The sequence below is a fragment of the Lycorma delicatula genome, chromosome 11 (genome assembly GCF_047948215.1).
Source record: "Lycorma delicatula isolate Av1 chromosome 11, ASM4794821v1, whole genome shotgun sequence".
Taxonomy (NCBI): domain Eukaryota; kingdom Metazoa; phylum Arthropoda; class Insecta; order Hemiptera; family Fulgoridae; genus Lycorma; species Lycorma delicatula.
In genome coordinates, this window is record NC_134465.1 from 16,030,331 (window position 1) to 16,048,067 (window position 17,737).

A 17,737-nucleotide genomic window follows, 5' to 3' on the forward strand; every position below is an offset into this window, starting at 1 on the left:
CTCACGTCAAAATTGCCAATTTTGATAAACCATTCAAAGCACTGTGATTTACAAAGAGAGCATGCTCACTGTAAGCCTCTGCAGCAGCTTTCTTTAAATGGTAACAGAAAATCAATGCTGTCCACAAATCATATTTTGTAGGTACAAAACTCTACATGTTCAACGCTAATTAAAACTATGCTGTTATATTAAACTTGTATTCTTGTGAGTTGAAAATCTTTGTCAGCTGTCAAAGAAAGAAAATGGTGCCAATGATGAGATGTGATGGTAACAACATTGACAGCTAGGGCCATCTATGGCCAAATTCTCGTTTCATATTTACACACATAGTACAGTTAATATAATGAAATCACCTCTCAGAAAAATTAATTTTTTTTTTAAAACAAAAATTGTAATGTAAGTATACAACTAAAATTTCTGCTAAGCAGTCGCATTAGTGAAATAAAATTAATTACATTTATAACTTTTGGTCCTTTTTAGATGTACTAAAGCAGTTGTTTTATTTTTTAAGCAGTCATCTGTGTTTTTGTTTTTATTGTATGAAGAATAATAATATAATCTGTTTTATGAAGGACTTTTTTTAATTTTTAAAGCAGTTTTTTTTTTTTATATTTCATTATGTTTTCTAATATTATAAATAATTTAGATCTAATAAGTTTCTTTATTGTTGTTAAATGTGTTATAAACATTAAGTTTGTGTTTGTCTGTTGTATTAATTTATTTTTTGTGGTATTAGTAATTTTAATTCAATTTTTTTAAATTGATACCTTTAATTTACAGAATGATACCTTATGCAAGTGTTATGGAAGAATCATTATGTAGTGTACCGATGTAAAAGGGAAATTTTTTTTTCTTTCTTAATAATTTAAACTGTTGTGGTTTAAATGATTTTCTTCTTTTTTTTGTACAATCTGGATGCTTTTTCTATAATATTTTTATAGTGTTTTGTCTTTCTTTCAGCCTTTATTTTTACCTTATCATTTATACTAGTAATTAATAATGCTTTTGAAAAAAAAATTTATGAATAAATAAGGATTTGTGTGTAAAAAAATTTGTTTATATGTCCATAGTTGTCTTAATAACTTTTCTCTGTTGTAATTTTTTCTTTCTAATAAACACTTTTCAATTTATTCTGTTGACTTTATTTCTTCATTTATTTATTCTTGACCTTTTTCTGTTCTTTTATAAAAAAACATTGGTCAAAAGGTTCATGGAATTTCAACATAATATGCCAATATGTTTGCTATCTTAAAGATGCATTTAAAGTACACTAAAGTGCACTTTTTAATATAGTGCAATTTCTATTAAATGTTTTTTATGAATAATGATTAATTAAATTATTATTCAGCAGCAGTAATAATGGTGATTTATAAACCGATGTACAATTTCCACTGAATTTTTCTATAAATCTGATGGTTTTTTTCATGTTTTTTACAGGTAGTTTTACAAAAATGCTGCACCTAAATAGAAGTGATAAGCCACAAAAATTCATAAAAATTACATGATAACCAAGTGATCAAATTTGATGTAAAGTTTTCAGTCTTTACTCATTCGGATGCTTCCAAGCAATTGGGATTTTATTTCATTGTATTTTTATATATACATAAGAAATTTCAATCGATTGAAATTCTTATGTATATACAAGTTTAAGACAAAATTTTGCTGCTGCTTATTATTCATGTCAAAAAAAAAATTGTGAAAATTGCTTTAAATGAACCATGCAGGATAACAAACTGTCATTTTTTCTAAAAGGGTTCAAAGATTCTCCATGACTATCTCTATTTCCTTCACTTTGTATTTGTCACCAATGAGTTTGATCTTGTTACACTTCAACTGATTCTTAACCATCTTGGAAGTCTATCTGTAAACTTCTCTTTCCTATTGTATGCTAAATTCATCAAAAGTCTTCTGTGTAACTTTTTTTGTTACTATATTACAATACTTAAATCTTGTTTATTCATTAAATTTGATGCAAACTTATTGATTTTCATTATAAAACGCAATCTGCCATCAAATTTAAACCATGCATCTTCTATCTATGAGTAGTTGCAAACATGCTCTTCCTCTAGAATAAGGATTACTAAATCACAGAAAAGATTTTGTTTTACTGTGACATTTTGAACATTTAAAAATGTAAAAATTTTATAAAAATTTATTAATAATAAAAAAAAAAATTTATCTATAAAATTCCTATCAAATTCTGTTATTCCATTGTTTTATTAACAATCAAGTAAAAATTATTAATTTTGTTGATATAATTTAATTTTTATTGTAATTAAAAATTGAAAAATAAATAGTTTTCATTCAAACAAATTAACTCTCAATTCTTTGTTTTCAGTAGATAAAAATATGAGAACTTTGGACTCTTCGATAAAGAGTTGGGGAAAAGGTTTCTTTATATTTTAATGCAGAATTAAAATAGTTATTCGATCTTGCATAGATTATTTTTTGTCCAAAATTATACTATATTTTTTCAATCATAACTGGTGTATTGCTATTTTTCATTTTTTTATGTTTAAATCTTTTAATTTTAAAGTTTTAGTTTTCATTGCAGTAATAACCCATCTACAGGTTTCTCATTAATTATGTTATTCTGGTCATAATATTTAATCCCTTATTATTTACAGTGATCTTTCATTTTGTATAAATTTTCATTACTTTTATTTCATTAATTTTCAAATTTGGATTTCTTCTAAATTTTAGTAAGCACAAATTTTAGTAATCATACTAAAATGTCTTTGCTAAAAATTAGGGTACAGTTATGACAAAAAATCTTAGAAAATACTAAAAAAAAAAAAAAAATATTAAATCGCCTCATAATAAAATAAAAGTAATGGTTTAGATAATTTCATTTCACCATTAATTTCACGAATAAATCTTTTTCTTATTAATATGATTAAGTTTTTTATGATATGTTAACAATTGTTTTGTATTGAACACTTAATTCATTTAATATTTTGATGTATTTAAAGAATTATTTTATAAATAAATAGTTTTTCATGTTTTCAATTCTTCATAGTTCTTTTCTTTTAATAGAAGTTAAGTACAGTAAAACCTGAATTAACAGAATTTCAAGGGACCAAAGAGAAATGTGTGTAAAGTATATCTACGATGTAACAAGATATGTTTTAAATATGTTAAAAATATTTTTTTAACAAAAATATAATATTTATGTAAAGTTTAAAATAAGTATTAATAAAATTTTTATACATATATAAAAAATAAATTTAGGAATTATACTTCTCCCTCTATGAAAGTAGCATGCATTTCTTACAAAAAGGGTTACTTCAATTTTTCACTTTTCACCGCCTGTATAAGTCTTGGTAATTTATAAAAAGCATTTGAGGTTAAACTGGCATTAAACAGTCTCTGTGTATGTGTAAGTAATGTTGCTCATTGTACAATTAATCTCTTTGATGAACAGAATGAACATTTTACTTTGAGGGAGTGTTATCTGCATCTCAGTGGGTTTAGCATGCTGATAATACAATAGCATATTTATCTCTGTGAAGAAGATCGGTTCACACACCTTAGGAATCCTGGTAGGCTTATTATTCCTTGAAATGACTACACCATTTTTAGGAGTGCTTTGTTTCTTAATTTCAGGCCTGTAACTATTGTAGTTATGGCACCTTGTGTATATAAATTTAAGAAGTGTATAAATGTTGTACGTTTAAGAAATAAAATATTATGGTAGCATCATATCTGATTTCAACCACTATATATTTTATGATGCTTATTTCATTGTTTATTTGTTATGTGTGTATTTTGATTGCTCTATTAATCATATTTGTATGTGTTAATTTTATGAGACCAAGAGTAATTGATTTTTTATGAATTTTTATATTATTACATATAGGTTTTCTCTATACTGATGTTAGGTTTGGTTGTCCCTTGTTTGTTTCAGTGTTGACATCTAAACTGTTTAACATTCTATTAACGGTTTCAAATTTAAATTTAAAATTTTCATTATAAGAATTTAATTAAACATTATTATTAGATGTTCATTATTTATTACCGGGTTATATATAATGAGTGTCATCAAAATACACAGCTATACAATAGCGAACAAATTAATCTGCTGAACAAAGGGAATTTTTGTTCTGTTGTAGGGAAATTTCATTCTGTGGCAGACTGCTTGCTGTTTGGTGTTTCAGGTTGTTTTTGGTTCATATAAAAAACAAAATTAGTGGTTTTTGTGCTTTTATAATTCATTGTCAATTAGTTTCTGTTTATTTGTTTATAGTTAATACGATTGAAGTTGCTGCGATATAAGATTGAACTTACGATATAAGTTGTTGCTTTGTCTCAACATACACAAAAAAAGATTCAAGACAGATTGCCAGTGAGTGGTGTGGAGTTAGGTATTCTAAATGGAATTGTAAAAAGGTTTAGGGAAGCAGGTTACATCTCTCCAAAGAGAAAAGGAAAATGTGGATGGAAAAAGGAAACCATGTCTACACAGGATTGTGTTTACTAATAAGAAAAAGCAAAATTAATCTAAGATTGTCAGCTGTTGACTTAATAGGACTTGAGAGCCAATGGGACTAATGTTTCTGATGTGATACTATGTGTTCTCGGAGTCCTGTAAATATATTTGACATAATTGCTGATAGTGGAAATCCCACATAGGTAAGGTATTTTTTTGTATATAATATTTGTCATTAAATTCAAAGTAGTTTATTCACATACGAGGTGCTACCCAAAAGTTCGAGGAATTTGAATTTCGCATGTGAACCGATGGTACAACCTGCTGCCGTTAGATGTGGCTAACAGTACTCTTTGTAAATCAGTGTTCCAACAACTATGACAGTGAGAGGCTGCATTGTTGACTATCATGTAGTTGTGTAACGTTGTGTTTTACTGCTTCGGCGAAGTTCTAAATGGCAGATTTTAAAGAGCAAAGAACCTGCATTAAATTTTGCTTCATGCTTAAAAAAACCGGTGCAGAAACCCATTGCATGCTTGTGGAAGCATTTGGTGACAATGCTATGAGTAAAAGTAAAACTTTTTTGTGTTGCAAACTATTCAAAGATGGACGAACGACAGTCGATGACTATGAACGTTCAGGAAGACTATAAACAAGTGCAACACCGGAAAACATCACGAAAGTGCGAGAGGCTATTGTTGCAGATCGTAGACAAACAATCCATGATGTTTGTGCAATCATACAAATGTCATATTGGTCCGTGTAATGCATCTTGTTGGACAATTTGAACATGATACGTATTGCTGCAAAATTCATACAAAGACTGTTGAACAGCGACCAGAAACAAAATCACGTAGCTGTCTGTAGTGAATTGAAAAATTAAGCAAGAGATGACCCTAACTTCATCTCCAACATCGTAACCGGTGATAAGACATGGGTGTACGGGTATGACCCTGAAACTAAGCAGCAGTCTCGTTGCAGTGGAAGTCACCAAGTTCAAGTAAGTACAAAACAAAAAATAGATGTGATTTACCATCCATTTTAATTATTTAAAATATAAGCTCATGTAATGTTAAAATAAATACAATGTTAAAATATAAATATATTGTTCAAATAAGTAGAAAATAATTAACAATACAGAAAGCGTAATGAAAATTACTCGTGCACATATTTTTGTACATATTGTGTAGGGATGCATAAAATTCAGCCTTTATCTTTTAAATGTTCTTCAAAGAAATCTGTAGGAAAATTTTTTTTAACTTCAGTCATTTATTAAAATTCCAACAGAAACATAATAAGCCCAAACATAATATATGTATATATATATATATATATATATAAACATAATATATGAACCAAATTATTGTGTTAACTTTACAAAAAACAGTTTTGTTGGCAAATTTGGGTAGAGGTGGACTATTTTAATTTTTTAAGATAAGTAACTATTTTTTTTAACAAACATTGCACATTCATAAATATAAATACAAGCATAAATTAACTTACGAATCATGTAAACTAATATTAAAAACTAAATAGCAACAGATTCGTACTATTTGGTGCTAAACAGTTATCTAACATCCTGCAGTAGTTTCTTGAAAATTCATTCTGATCTTTTAAGGGAGCCCCAAAAATGATATATACTTAAGATGTGAATATGTATAAGCATAATAAATTATGACAATCCTAACATTAACACATCTTTATGTGATTGCAGGTGCATTTAAGAAAATACTTGGCCTTTCTGCTACACTATGATTTAAGCGGTTATTAACTTAATCTTTTCTGTTGTTTGTGTTAACTCGTTTTGATTTACATTTTTCTGTGTTAATTTTTAAAAAATAATTTTTATTGCCTTCTTCAAAATGTAAAAGATTATTGAAATAATTATCAGCATAAAACAAATGCGTGTTAAATATCTACATTAATAGTAGAAAAGGAATATGTAAACACAAATATTTTATCGCCATAATTATCATACCTATTAGTTTAAAAAAATTAGCGTGCTAGTAAGCACGCTAAAGAGTTTTTTAATTTACATTACTTGTTATTTTTGGTAAATATTAATTATTAGTTTAAAATTATTAAAAACATTTACCAAAAATAACAAGTAATGTAAATTAAAAAACTCTTTAGCGTGCTTACTAGCCAGTAAGATGCCACAGTTACACTAATTGAATTAAGATTAACATTCTTTTCCTATATGATTAACAGAAAAGGTTAATAGTGCAGTATTTTGGTAGTGGGAGTGATGTAATTAGAGTATTTGTTAATTTCAGATTAAATTAAACATGCAGTTGTTAATGCTTACACACAATATTCGTAAAACATTATCATTAATCTCTTCAAATAATTGAACAATATTTGTACCGGTTCACAATTTTTTTAGAATATTTAAATGTATAATGATTATATAGAATGGTGAGTAATGAAACATTGTTAGATAAATAGGGTGTTTCAAAGTAAGTTCCATTTTTACTTTTTTCAAAATTAATTTTTGACCAATGTCATATATTTTGGACATAAATGTTATTGCACTATAATAATAACTTAATTTTTTAAATAGCACTATGGTTTTTTATGACACAATATCCACGTAATTTACACGAAAAGATGATGGCAAAAACCACACATCGATATAGCTATCTGTTTTTAAAATATTGGCTTTACAAACCTACTGATGCAGGGTTTTTCTTTGGATAATTCTGACCTAAAGAATAGATTTATTTTACATTCATTAATTTTCTCTTAATTGCTTTTGATGTATTTGAATAATACCACATTTTTATAATTAAACTGTTTAACTTTCAGCTAAAAAATAAACAAATTTTAACTGTATTGCTGTTAAAAGTAATAACTTAAACTCTAAAAATATTTAAAAAGTTAAACTTTATTTTTTTATTTATATTTTACTAATTTTTCCCTGTAATTATTCAAATTGTTCACCAATACATAGTAATTTCCTATTGGAATCACAATGGCATGACTGTTAAGTAAGAGAAATTATTATGAAACAAGAATTTTTAATTATACATCTTCATCCTGTTTCAAGATGATACCTTTTGATTCCAATATTAGAAATATTGGGATTAAGTATGAAATATGTAGTATGTCAATAAGAAACTTAATAATGCAAAACAAATTTTATCTTACAAAATCCAATGCTTAAGAACTCATTGAAGATGATCCTCATCAGTAGATTCAATTTTCTAAAGAAATGAACAATAGTATAATAAGATAACTCATTATTCGTTCGCAATACTTGCTTCAGTGATGAGTGAACTTAGTTTAAAAATTTAAAGGCGTACCTGTAGGTACTAAGATACTAATAATCCATATTTTTTGCTGAAAACAATATCCATACCCAAAAAAAGTTATCTTTAAATGCTGAATTACCAGAAAAAACGTAATGGCCTGCACGTATTCCACACTGGAAGTTTTCTTGCAGGTTCATTTAAAGGTTACAGTTTACAAAACCCTTGTAACACGATTTGAAGATATGAAGATATTAGGATAGTTGATACTTGTTAATCTCTTACTTCATGTATGATTGTAGATTTAAGGAGAGCATTTATTTCAAGGTACAATATATTACTGCTAGAAGTTGGAAGTTTAGACCACCTATGCTAATAGTTAACTTGATAGAAATTTTTAAAGAAAATGAAAAAATTAATAAAGGAGTCCTATTATCTGAATTTCAAATCCTTGGAAGTGATTTTTACCTGATTTTTTGCTATTAATCAAAACCTAGGTATTGAAAATCAATAAGTCTGCAGATTTTTTAATGGCTAATATCTTGAAAACTGGTAGAGATATTGATGTGCAGTTTTGCTGATTCTATTGTCAAATTTTAGATGAAAATTATGTCATATGACCATACTGCCGCTTAAAAAATTTTATATGGTGGAAACAAAATGGTAGAGTAGGTTAAAAAATACTATTTTTGTCCAGAATGGATACGGCATTGGTCTGTATTCTGTAATTGTCGAAAAAAATATGGTGAAGCTTATTTTGTATATTCTGGGTAAATTAGAAACGTTACTTGATTGCATTCGATTTGGAGCTCCATATCAACCAAAAGTTACATTTAATGTCCAGTTTTTGCTCATATTATTTAAATCTTTCAACCTTATTTTCTCTTCTTTATTTGAACTCTTAAAATAAAAAATATTCTACTGAATAAAGTAATATTAAAAGTGTAATTAAAAGAAATTAAACCAGTAGACTATTTTCTAAATTATCGATCGCTATTTTTTTTTTTTAATATCTTAAATTAACTTTGTTTACTCAATTTTAATTGTAAAAACAATTTTTTTAAACTTTCCCTGTAAATTAATACAAATGCAAATGTTTTGTTTTGTTTAGATTGATAAAATCTTTTTTTTGTTGTCATGCTTTCTTAACATAGACGCATGCATATGTAGACAAATAAAAAAATAACATGGTCGCATAGAAAAATAACAATAAACAAAATGTATGTTCAGTAAAACAAAAAAGAAGACTGGCATAATGAAGGCAAAAATTGAATTAGAATGGTGTGGGAAATAAAAAGCCAAAGTCCAGTTCTGAATGGTAGAATATAAACAGCGGTATTATTTTGAATCATATTATGTTTTATGTATAATAAAACCCACTTTGTGAGTGTAAGTTTTCACTTTGTTGACCGTTGAAATGTTTTACTGATATGTATTATAAGAACACAGGATTGAATTATTTCTATAAACAGTGTAAATAAAGAAAGAGTTATGTTAAGTGATTATTGAAATAAACATAAAAATGCTTAATAATTAATTACAAAGATTATTACAAAAATATTATTTTAAGGTTATCTGTTTGATTTAAATGCTTATTTCTATTATTTTTGTTCAACAGAAATCTTACCCGGCCTTATGTAAGAGTCATGATGAGCAATCTTTAGTAATTTATACTGTTTTTTAACTATCTTTATGCTTTGAACTGTATAAAACATCAGACAATTGTTTGTAATTTTACATTAATTCTGTAATGAATATTTTATTCTGACCATTCAAAATGTATCATATAAATACATTTTATAGATTACATCAGGAGCGGATAGATTTGGTTTGCTTGGCATTTCTATTGTCACCACCCGCATTCGGTCGCCCTAAAGCATAAGACCGAATGTCTGTGCCACAAACGACTACTGAGCCACGAAATAGTTTAGCGACCTGTGTCCTAACTAGCTCCTAGAGCTAACCTAAAAGCGTGAGTGGAATAAGCGTGGTACCATACACCACTCGCTTGTCATATTTCACTAAATCGGGTAGGCGTACCCCGTCAACAAATAAAACATATATGACTATCAATAATTAATTTATCTTGTCAAAGACAGCAATATGCTCCACACCTACGCCGCTGAATGCCAGCAAGTACCTGTCCACCGTTAAAGCGCTTGGAGCCTTTTCCCTTAGGTAAACTACTGACGTTGGTTGAACAAAGCAACCGCATCAAGAAATGCCCACACGATCCGGATAGATGTTGAAACAGGAGCGGATCGATATATATTCTGCTCACAGACAACGTATTGCCCTGGCATTTGCCTGGAAGGATTTAGGGAAACCATGATAAACCCTTGATTAGAGCACATCACAAATTACACAATTAATTAAATAAATAGATGACAATCAGATTAACTATGTAAAATTTGATCATATGAAATAGTAACAGTTCTGTTCGTGTCTGATCATGGTTAGAAATACTTGTTCTGTAAGATTTGTTCATTAGTATTGTTAATTATTATTTTTATGTAAAATTGCATCTACTGGTAATTCAAATTATGTAGCCTTTTTTTTTGCCAAAACAAGTATTTAAGAATGCATCTGTGGTACTTCTGTATAATGCTGAGAATACATTATGTAGCATTGCTTTTTCTAGATTGACCTCAAAGAACAGCGGTTGAACATCATTAGATAATTAAATGATCTACTTGCAGAAAAAATCATTGTTTAATCACAACTAATGCATTACATTGGAAAAAAAAATGGAGTTTTAAATTTTAAATTTGAGGTAAACTATTTACAAGGAGTTTATTCTAGTTTCATATACTGTGTTCCCAGAAAATTGAAATTCTCGTAAAACTGGCCAGGTTTTAATTTCAATTGAAAGTTTAATGTATGGAGTTTTTAAAGAGGACAATCAATATATAAGTGAAACAAAATAAGTTTGATGTTTGATACTGCAATCGCAAGTGTTGGTGGAGAGTTGGTATTTGGATTTGTACTTAATAGTATACAGTGTGCTCTTATCTTGGTCCTACAGAAAAATGTGAAATTATTATAATTGTTGAGGTCTTCAGAGTAAAAAAAAAGAGGACATTACTATATTCTCAAGTGCACGTGTTAAAAATGGAAGTTAGATCGAGACTACTGAAATAATGCGTTTGTATTTTATATATTTCACATACATTATATTCTTGTTACTTAAAAATATTGTGGATGGCCTCTGAATAAATATAAAAGTTGTAAAGATGACATTTAAACGGGTGGAATTATTTACAAAAGGTGTTAAATATTAATTTGTTAGTCACCTGACAAGAAAGGGGGGGATGCTCTCAATTTACTTGCCATACCATACACGCCGATGCTGCTGTGTTTTGTCTTTCCTGAATTTGATGAATTCTTAATATGGAATTCTTCATAAAGCTGTGTTATATCTTCTATGCTATTAAGTTTCTTCAGCACATCTATTGGAATCTGAAAACAAAAATATAACAAATGTGTAATTGAAATATACAATAGAATGTCATCTGGCAATGTTTAATTTAGTTCTGTGTACGTGAACTGAAGTTTATTAAATGTCACTAAAACCATTGGTATTTACCTAAATTTACACCGTTCAGTTTCCACGAGCTATTTCTTAAGAAACTTTAGTTATCCGAAAACCATCGAATTGAAAGGAGAGGATCCTATCTTATTCATGAAAAAGCAAGCGATTAATTTTTACTGTCGCTACTTATGCTCTTATCTGATTTAAAGTAATAAATATTCTAAGTCGATTTGTTAGTTAAATGAATAAAAAAAATTACAAAAATTTCAATAATTTGCTGAAAGTTGTATTATAAAAATACACAAATAACTTAAATATAAATTGATTGTAAATCAATATATCATATCTTGATTAATTAACTGACTAATTTTATTACAAATTTTGATACTGTTGACTATGAATTTTGATTTTATGTACAGACAATTTGAAAGTAGATGGTGACAAATACAAGGATTGAGTGATCTAATACTATTGCTTGCTTTTGTAATGTTCAGATTGCAGTAATGTCTGAATTAATTGGGATAATAAAGAAAATCCACTAATTTTTAAAAATATTTATTATATAAGATAAAAAACACTGATTATTATATTTTAATATAAAATGTAGTCTCATTTTGTGCTAAAAGTACACTAATTTGATTCAGAATTGATTTTTATAATTTTTAACATATAACTTCAGGTTACTTTCATGAAACCACATTTATAATAAAACATCCTCATTATGTGATCTTTATATACAATCAGTTTTTTCACTTTTTTTTACAATATTCCACAATTTTTTAATAGATTTAGGTAAAGAGATTTGTCTGGCTGATCCGATGAATTTTTACTGTTTTCTTGAAAGGAATTTGCTGATAGGAAGTGGTATATTGTGTAGTACAAGATCATATTGAAATATGTTATTTCTAATGACAGAAATTTATATGATATGAATTTAGTGATCCATAGTGTTTATGTATAAAAAGGAATTAGGCCAGCAGGACTTCAGTTCTTGTTGACTAGCAGGAAAATCTGCTAAACATTTGTTATTGGGATATTTGTCTTTTTGTACGTAGCATCAAATTGACCGTTTGTACATAGCGCTCACGTTTCCAATCTTCAGAGGTTCACAGTTTTTTATTTCTTATCCACAGCAAACATTTTGTCCTCATTGCAGCATTAATTATTACCAGTTTTTACTGGTTTTACTTTGTATTTTGAGAAGCCTGCATTGAACAATATAAAAGTATTAATTGACATCTCCATTTGCCAAATCTCTGTAAATCTTTGCGAGTGAATTGTACATTTTATTCTAGTACATTTTATAAAGAATAGTTTTAGGTTTAAGAAGTTGTTTTCTCTCACAACTTTCTTTATATTTAGACGTAACACTTCAATATTATTCCTGGTGTCAAATAATCCTGTTACACTTCAATTTTACTAACATAGATTGTGAAAGCAATTTCTTGTGCAGTCACAGATGTGCTACTCAAGTGTAATAATTTTACACCGGTTTCTTGGATACGTGTTAAAACATCAAATAATGTTATTAAAATAATTTTTACACCACAAGCTACTGAAGATTAATAGATTATTTATTGTTTTATTCATGATCAAGTGCATCTACGAACTGTGTATTCAGAATAATTTTTGGAGCGATTGTATGAATATAAAGGTAATTTTCTGACAAAATTATCTTGCTCAAAAAAATTAATTGTTTAACTGGCAAAGGTTAGTTTAATTAGTACTGAATATTTTAAAAAAATCAAATTTTTTTAAAAGGTAAAATGCCAAAACTGGAGCGTTTTTGAGTATATAATTGTTCTTAGATCACCAATTAAACAGTATTAGGTAAATCTGTCTGAATGCTGTTAGCATTTATTAATGACTAGCAGTCAGTGGCATTTAAAATTATTGAAAATAAGTATTGAACATTTAAAAATACATATTTGAACTAATTAACTTTTTTCCCTTTAAACTATGGTTTTCAAGATGGGGATAATTTTCACTCTTTGAGGTAGACTTGGAAATAAATTTGATAAATGCAATTTTTTTTTGTCAAAATAATTTTGTTTTAACTTTTCATTGATTATTAAATTAATCGAGAACTTAAATGTTTTAAGAAGATAAATGAGTAAATAAATAAAAAATAAAGTTCTTGGATTAAATTTTTAATTATATAAAATGTCAGAAAAGTTCAGTATTTATTGTTACCATGTAAGTTAAGCGGATATTATTTTACACCATGTTGTGCAAAATGTAAATGCATTATATATATGGCATGAATTCATTATTTAAAATATTTAGAAATAAGTAAAAAAGGAAAAAAAATTTTGTCATCTCATTACAAATTATAATTTTAAAAGCTGTATTGTTTTATTATACTTTTTTAAAAGTGATTTTAGTTATTTATTCATTGTAATGTAGTAGGCATATTAGCATTTAAATAGAATATACACTAGAGTATTTCACTCGTACAAACTTGCTACACAGACAGACATGCTAATACAATATTTGTACTGGGAAAAACATTCATCCTTAGCTTCTGATTTCTCCATTTTATGCAATAAATTTACTTTAGAATCATAACTGTTCATGATTATGTTAATTATTATAGAGGTAGGGTTACGGGTTGATTGTAGAAGCATCACTGCAAATATGTGGAGAAGTGTAGTTTTCTCTGAAGATGGGTAATTGAACGGGGGATAGTATAAATAATCATCTGTTTTTCAAATTCTATGAAGAAGAAGCGATATAGGTATTAAAGCTAAATTTGATACCTCTGTAATTATCTTAAGGAGAAAAATTAAAGTTAACTGATGTTGAATTTTGGCAGAAATAAAAAAAATGAATCTGAATTAAGAAATGTCATCGATTTAATGCCACGAGGGAAACTCATTTCTAAAATAAATAAAACTGAGATAAAGAAATTTTTTTATGTATTAAAATGGATCATGTGATAATGCTATAAATTAAAAGCAATGTAATAAGCTAAAAAGATATGATGTTCACACAGATAAGATGTTTTTGACAATATCAAGCGTAGAATTAGAAAGATGTAGTGCTTTGTGATGCAAATCTAAGGTAGTAAGAAAAGCAGAAAGGAAAATACACTAAAATGCGGTGACACAGTAAAATGTTGAAAATTAGGTGGTTGATTAAAGAACAGATTGAAAGATTCTTCAGTAACTAGAAAAGGGAATAAATCTGTGCTTGAATGTGAAAATAAACAAACTACAAATGGTTTGGCCATTGTAGATAATATTAGTAGAGGAATTTGTGGAGGTAAAAATTGTAGAAGAATACAAAATTTCAAAATGTTCAAAACATACATACGAGATGCAATGTGTATATATGTTGAGGTTAAAATATGCTCATAAGTATAATGGAGAATAATCAAATTGTCTTATGACTGATGATTAAAAAAAAAATAGCTTTTAAGTAATAGTGCATATAATAAAATCTGTTATATTTTTTAAAAGAATATCAAAAATTATTGTCTTGCTTTGAAAAAAAATATTACTGTATGTTTTGTTCTGATATTTAATTTGTTTTGCTTCTTGCTTCATTATTTTATGAATCTGTTTTCTAATATTATCTGTTTTTAAGTAAATACTTTTGTAGTCACAAGTATTAACTGCTTTTACCTAGTTTATAATGAAAGTTTTCTTCTTTTGTGTGATTTAATAAATATTTTTTACATTGTTTTACAAGTAACTTTTTAATTAAAAAATGATTCCAATAAAAAAAGTTTTTCTAGTATTTTACTTCTGCAAATAACTTTTACGGTATTCATTTTTTTATTGTTTGTTAAAATGGATCTGATGAAACTAATTTTTTACAATTAATGGAAACAACAGCCATTATAGGTGGTCATTTGTAACATCATAAATGAAGTAGGTAAACGCTAGCTCCAAAAATGTTTTTGGAAGCTTATTTTACAATCATTTAGTTGCACCTGTGTTGTACTACAGATTTATTGACGGCATAACTTATCAATAAATACGTTTATTGATAAGGAATGAAAGAGTAAGTGTATGTTTTACATGGAAAACATAAATATAGTTAAACTATGTCAAGTAGATTAAAATAATGGAAATATTGAAAACCTAAAGTATAAATTGGAAAGGTAAAAGATTAAGTACAAAATTGTTTTGCGATTCTTAAATGTTTTATGAAAATAGTATACTTAAAGTAAATACGTAAGGTTCACTTATCTAGGAAGAAGTAAGGGAAGAATGCCACCTAACCACCGAACTTGTTTAATTTGTAGATTAAAAATATGATCAAATTTGTTTTAGAAGAATATGAGGAAATGAGATAAGAGGAAGAGATAAGATTCATAGATATAATGATGTTCAGCAGATGATTTCATATTTTTAACGTTATAAGATCAACTAATGAGGTTAAGAATGATAAGCAGGGATGCATGTCTGCATTAAAAAAATATTTGAGTGTTAAATGGTCTAGATTCTAGATACTTACTATGTTAATGGAAGATTGTAAAAATGAAGTGAAACAAAATCAAGATTGTAGATGACTATTGAAACATTTAATTGAAAAAAATGATAGTGTTTAAATTTGAAGAAGCTTCTTGTGAAGTATTTTGTTTGGATGTATATCAAGGACACCAAGATAAAGGGAAAAAGAAATACATTTGAAATGTAGGTACAGAAAAGGTTGGAAAAGTGAAATATGAAGGAGTTGTGAGGCAAGTGATCAAGAATAGAAGCTTAACCAGAATAGGAAAGCTAACTGGCCTGCAAGATAATCATGTGAGTAGATGGATCGATTAAAATAGTGCTAGAAGGTGAAAACAATGAGGCTAGAAAAGAGACGAGGCTGGTGCAAGGGATCCCTCCCTTAAATTGTGCTGTTGGTTCTCTACCTTTCCACTTCTGCTTATAATTATACTTCTGCTTATAACTTCCTTTTTCTTTGTAGTACCTAATTAATAGAGCTCATTATAAGGGAATGATGAATGAATGTCATTACAAGTTAAAACAAAAAATTAACCATGTAATGTTAATTACATGTTATTTGTTGCAATGTAATAAAGAAATTATAAAAATATACATTAATAATATCAGATTATATCTTATATATAATTCCAAAAGTTGGTCTATCGGTTTGCAACATGTTAGAACCAAATGACCGATCGCTTTCAATTTTTCAGGATAAATTTATGTTATCCCAGGGAAAGTTTTTAAGCACTAGACAGAGACCCTAGGCCCTTTGGGGATGAAGTTGTGAATTAAAAATATTCATTAAAGAAAAAAAAATTAATGTGCTTTAATTACTGTAGTTTCCTATTATTCTGCCTTTTTGTAATTTAGTTCCTTTTTCAGATTTCTGTAACAGCTGAATTCTTTTATTAATCACTATTAAGTTTAATTTTTTATTTATTAGTATTATTTTCACAACCATGAGGGTAACAAACAATGTGAGGGTCCAGGGGACTAAGCCCTCTTGTTAAACAGGAAGGGCAAGTTCTGGAGCCCTGGGACTCACTTGATTCCAGTGGGCGGAGCCTGAGCCAGCTAGTATAAATACATAAAATGGAAACATGATTCTGCAGTTATCTACATAATAAAAAAAATTAATTTTGGATGAAAATTTGAATCAAAACTTTGAAACATGAACCAGCATTAATGACTGTAAAGTAAAACAAAATTATAGCTTATTTTAAAGATTTAATACAAATTGCCTGCAGTTATCTTGTCACATCCGATACATATTCTAGAAGATAAATTTATTGGAGCAGTGACATTTCAAGTTTAAAAAAAATTAATTCTGCATAAATTTAAAAAGACAGATTAAAAAATTTTAAGATGTTATATACACAGAATGGGCCTTATTGATGGGACATATTTATATTTTGAATTAGGCAAGCAATAACAGTCACGCATGTTTTTCATATAGCTTAACACGAAGTGTAAGGATGGGAGTTGCTGAGCAGTACAACACAATGTTACAAACATTTTTTTATTTTTGAAATGAGATGGCTTGGCCTCAGAGGCATGTGGATGGTGCCACCAGTCATACCACAGCAGTAACCCTTTGATGACACTTCCTGGGATGCCTCGCCTCCAGATTTGGTGATATTCATTAGCCAAATCCCCGATTTAACCCCCCACCAAACTATTTCTTGTGGGGTTATCTAAAGGAGAAGGTGTATACCACAAAGCCCACTGTATCAATGAACTGAAAGATAGCATCCGAAGGGAGATAGCAGCCATCCCTGCCGAAACCCTGTGCCAAACTATGCTGAACATGATTGTTAGGGCCGAAGAATGTTCTCATCAAGGTGGTCCCCATCTAAGGGATGTAATTTTCAAACTGTGAACACAGTGCAAAACTCCTGTCCTTTGGCAATGTGTTCCACATAGTTGGTAACAAATGTTGTGTTCAACATGCTCCAAAAATGCATTTTAAATGTGTCCTATCAATATGGCCCACTCTGTATATATTTAAAAATTAAAAAAATTCAGATACACGGCTTGAAAAATTACACATATTTTAATGACTAGAAGTAATAAATTTTGG

General features: G+C 28.1%; 1 protein-coding gene across 3 annotated transcripts in view; it reads right to left on the reverse strand.

Moving 5' to 3' along the window:
• Nucleotides 1–17,737, reverse strand: part of LOC142332137 (vascular endothelial growth factor A-A-like) — a 123,219-nt gene that overhangs the window by 26,704 nt on the left and 78,778 nt on the right. For 2 of the 3 annotated variants that reach the window (XR_012758174.1, XM_075378393.1), the window contains exon 3: nt 10,974–11,139. Coding sequence is in view for 2 of the 3 variants with exons in the window: in XM_075378393.1 (XP_075234508.1) it covers nt 10,974–11,139 (166 nt within the window). In the remaining variant the exon portion in view is untranslated. The remainder of the gene's footprint in view (nt 1–10,973; nt 11,140–17,737) is intronic. The other variant, XM_075378394.1, reaches the window with a different exon arrangement.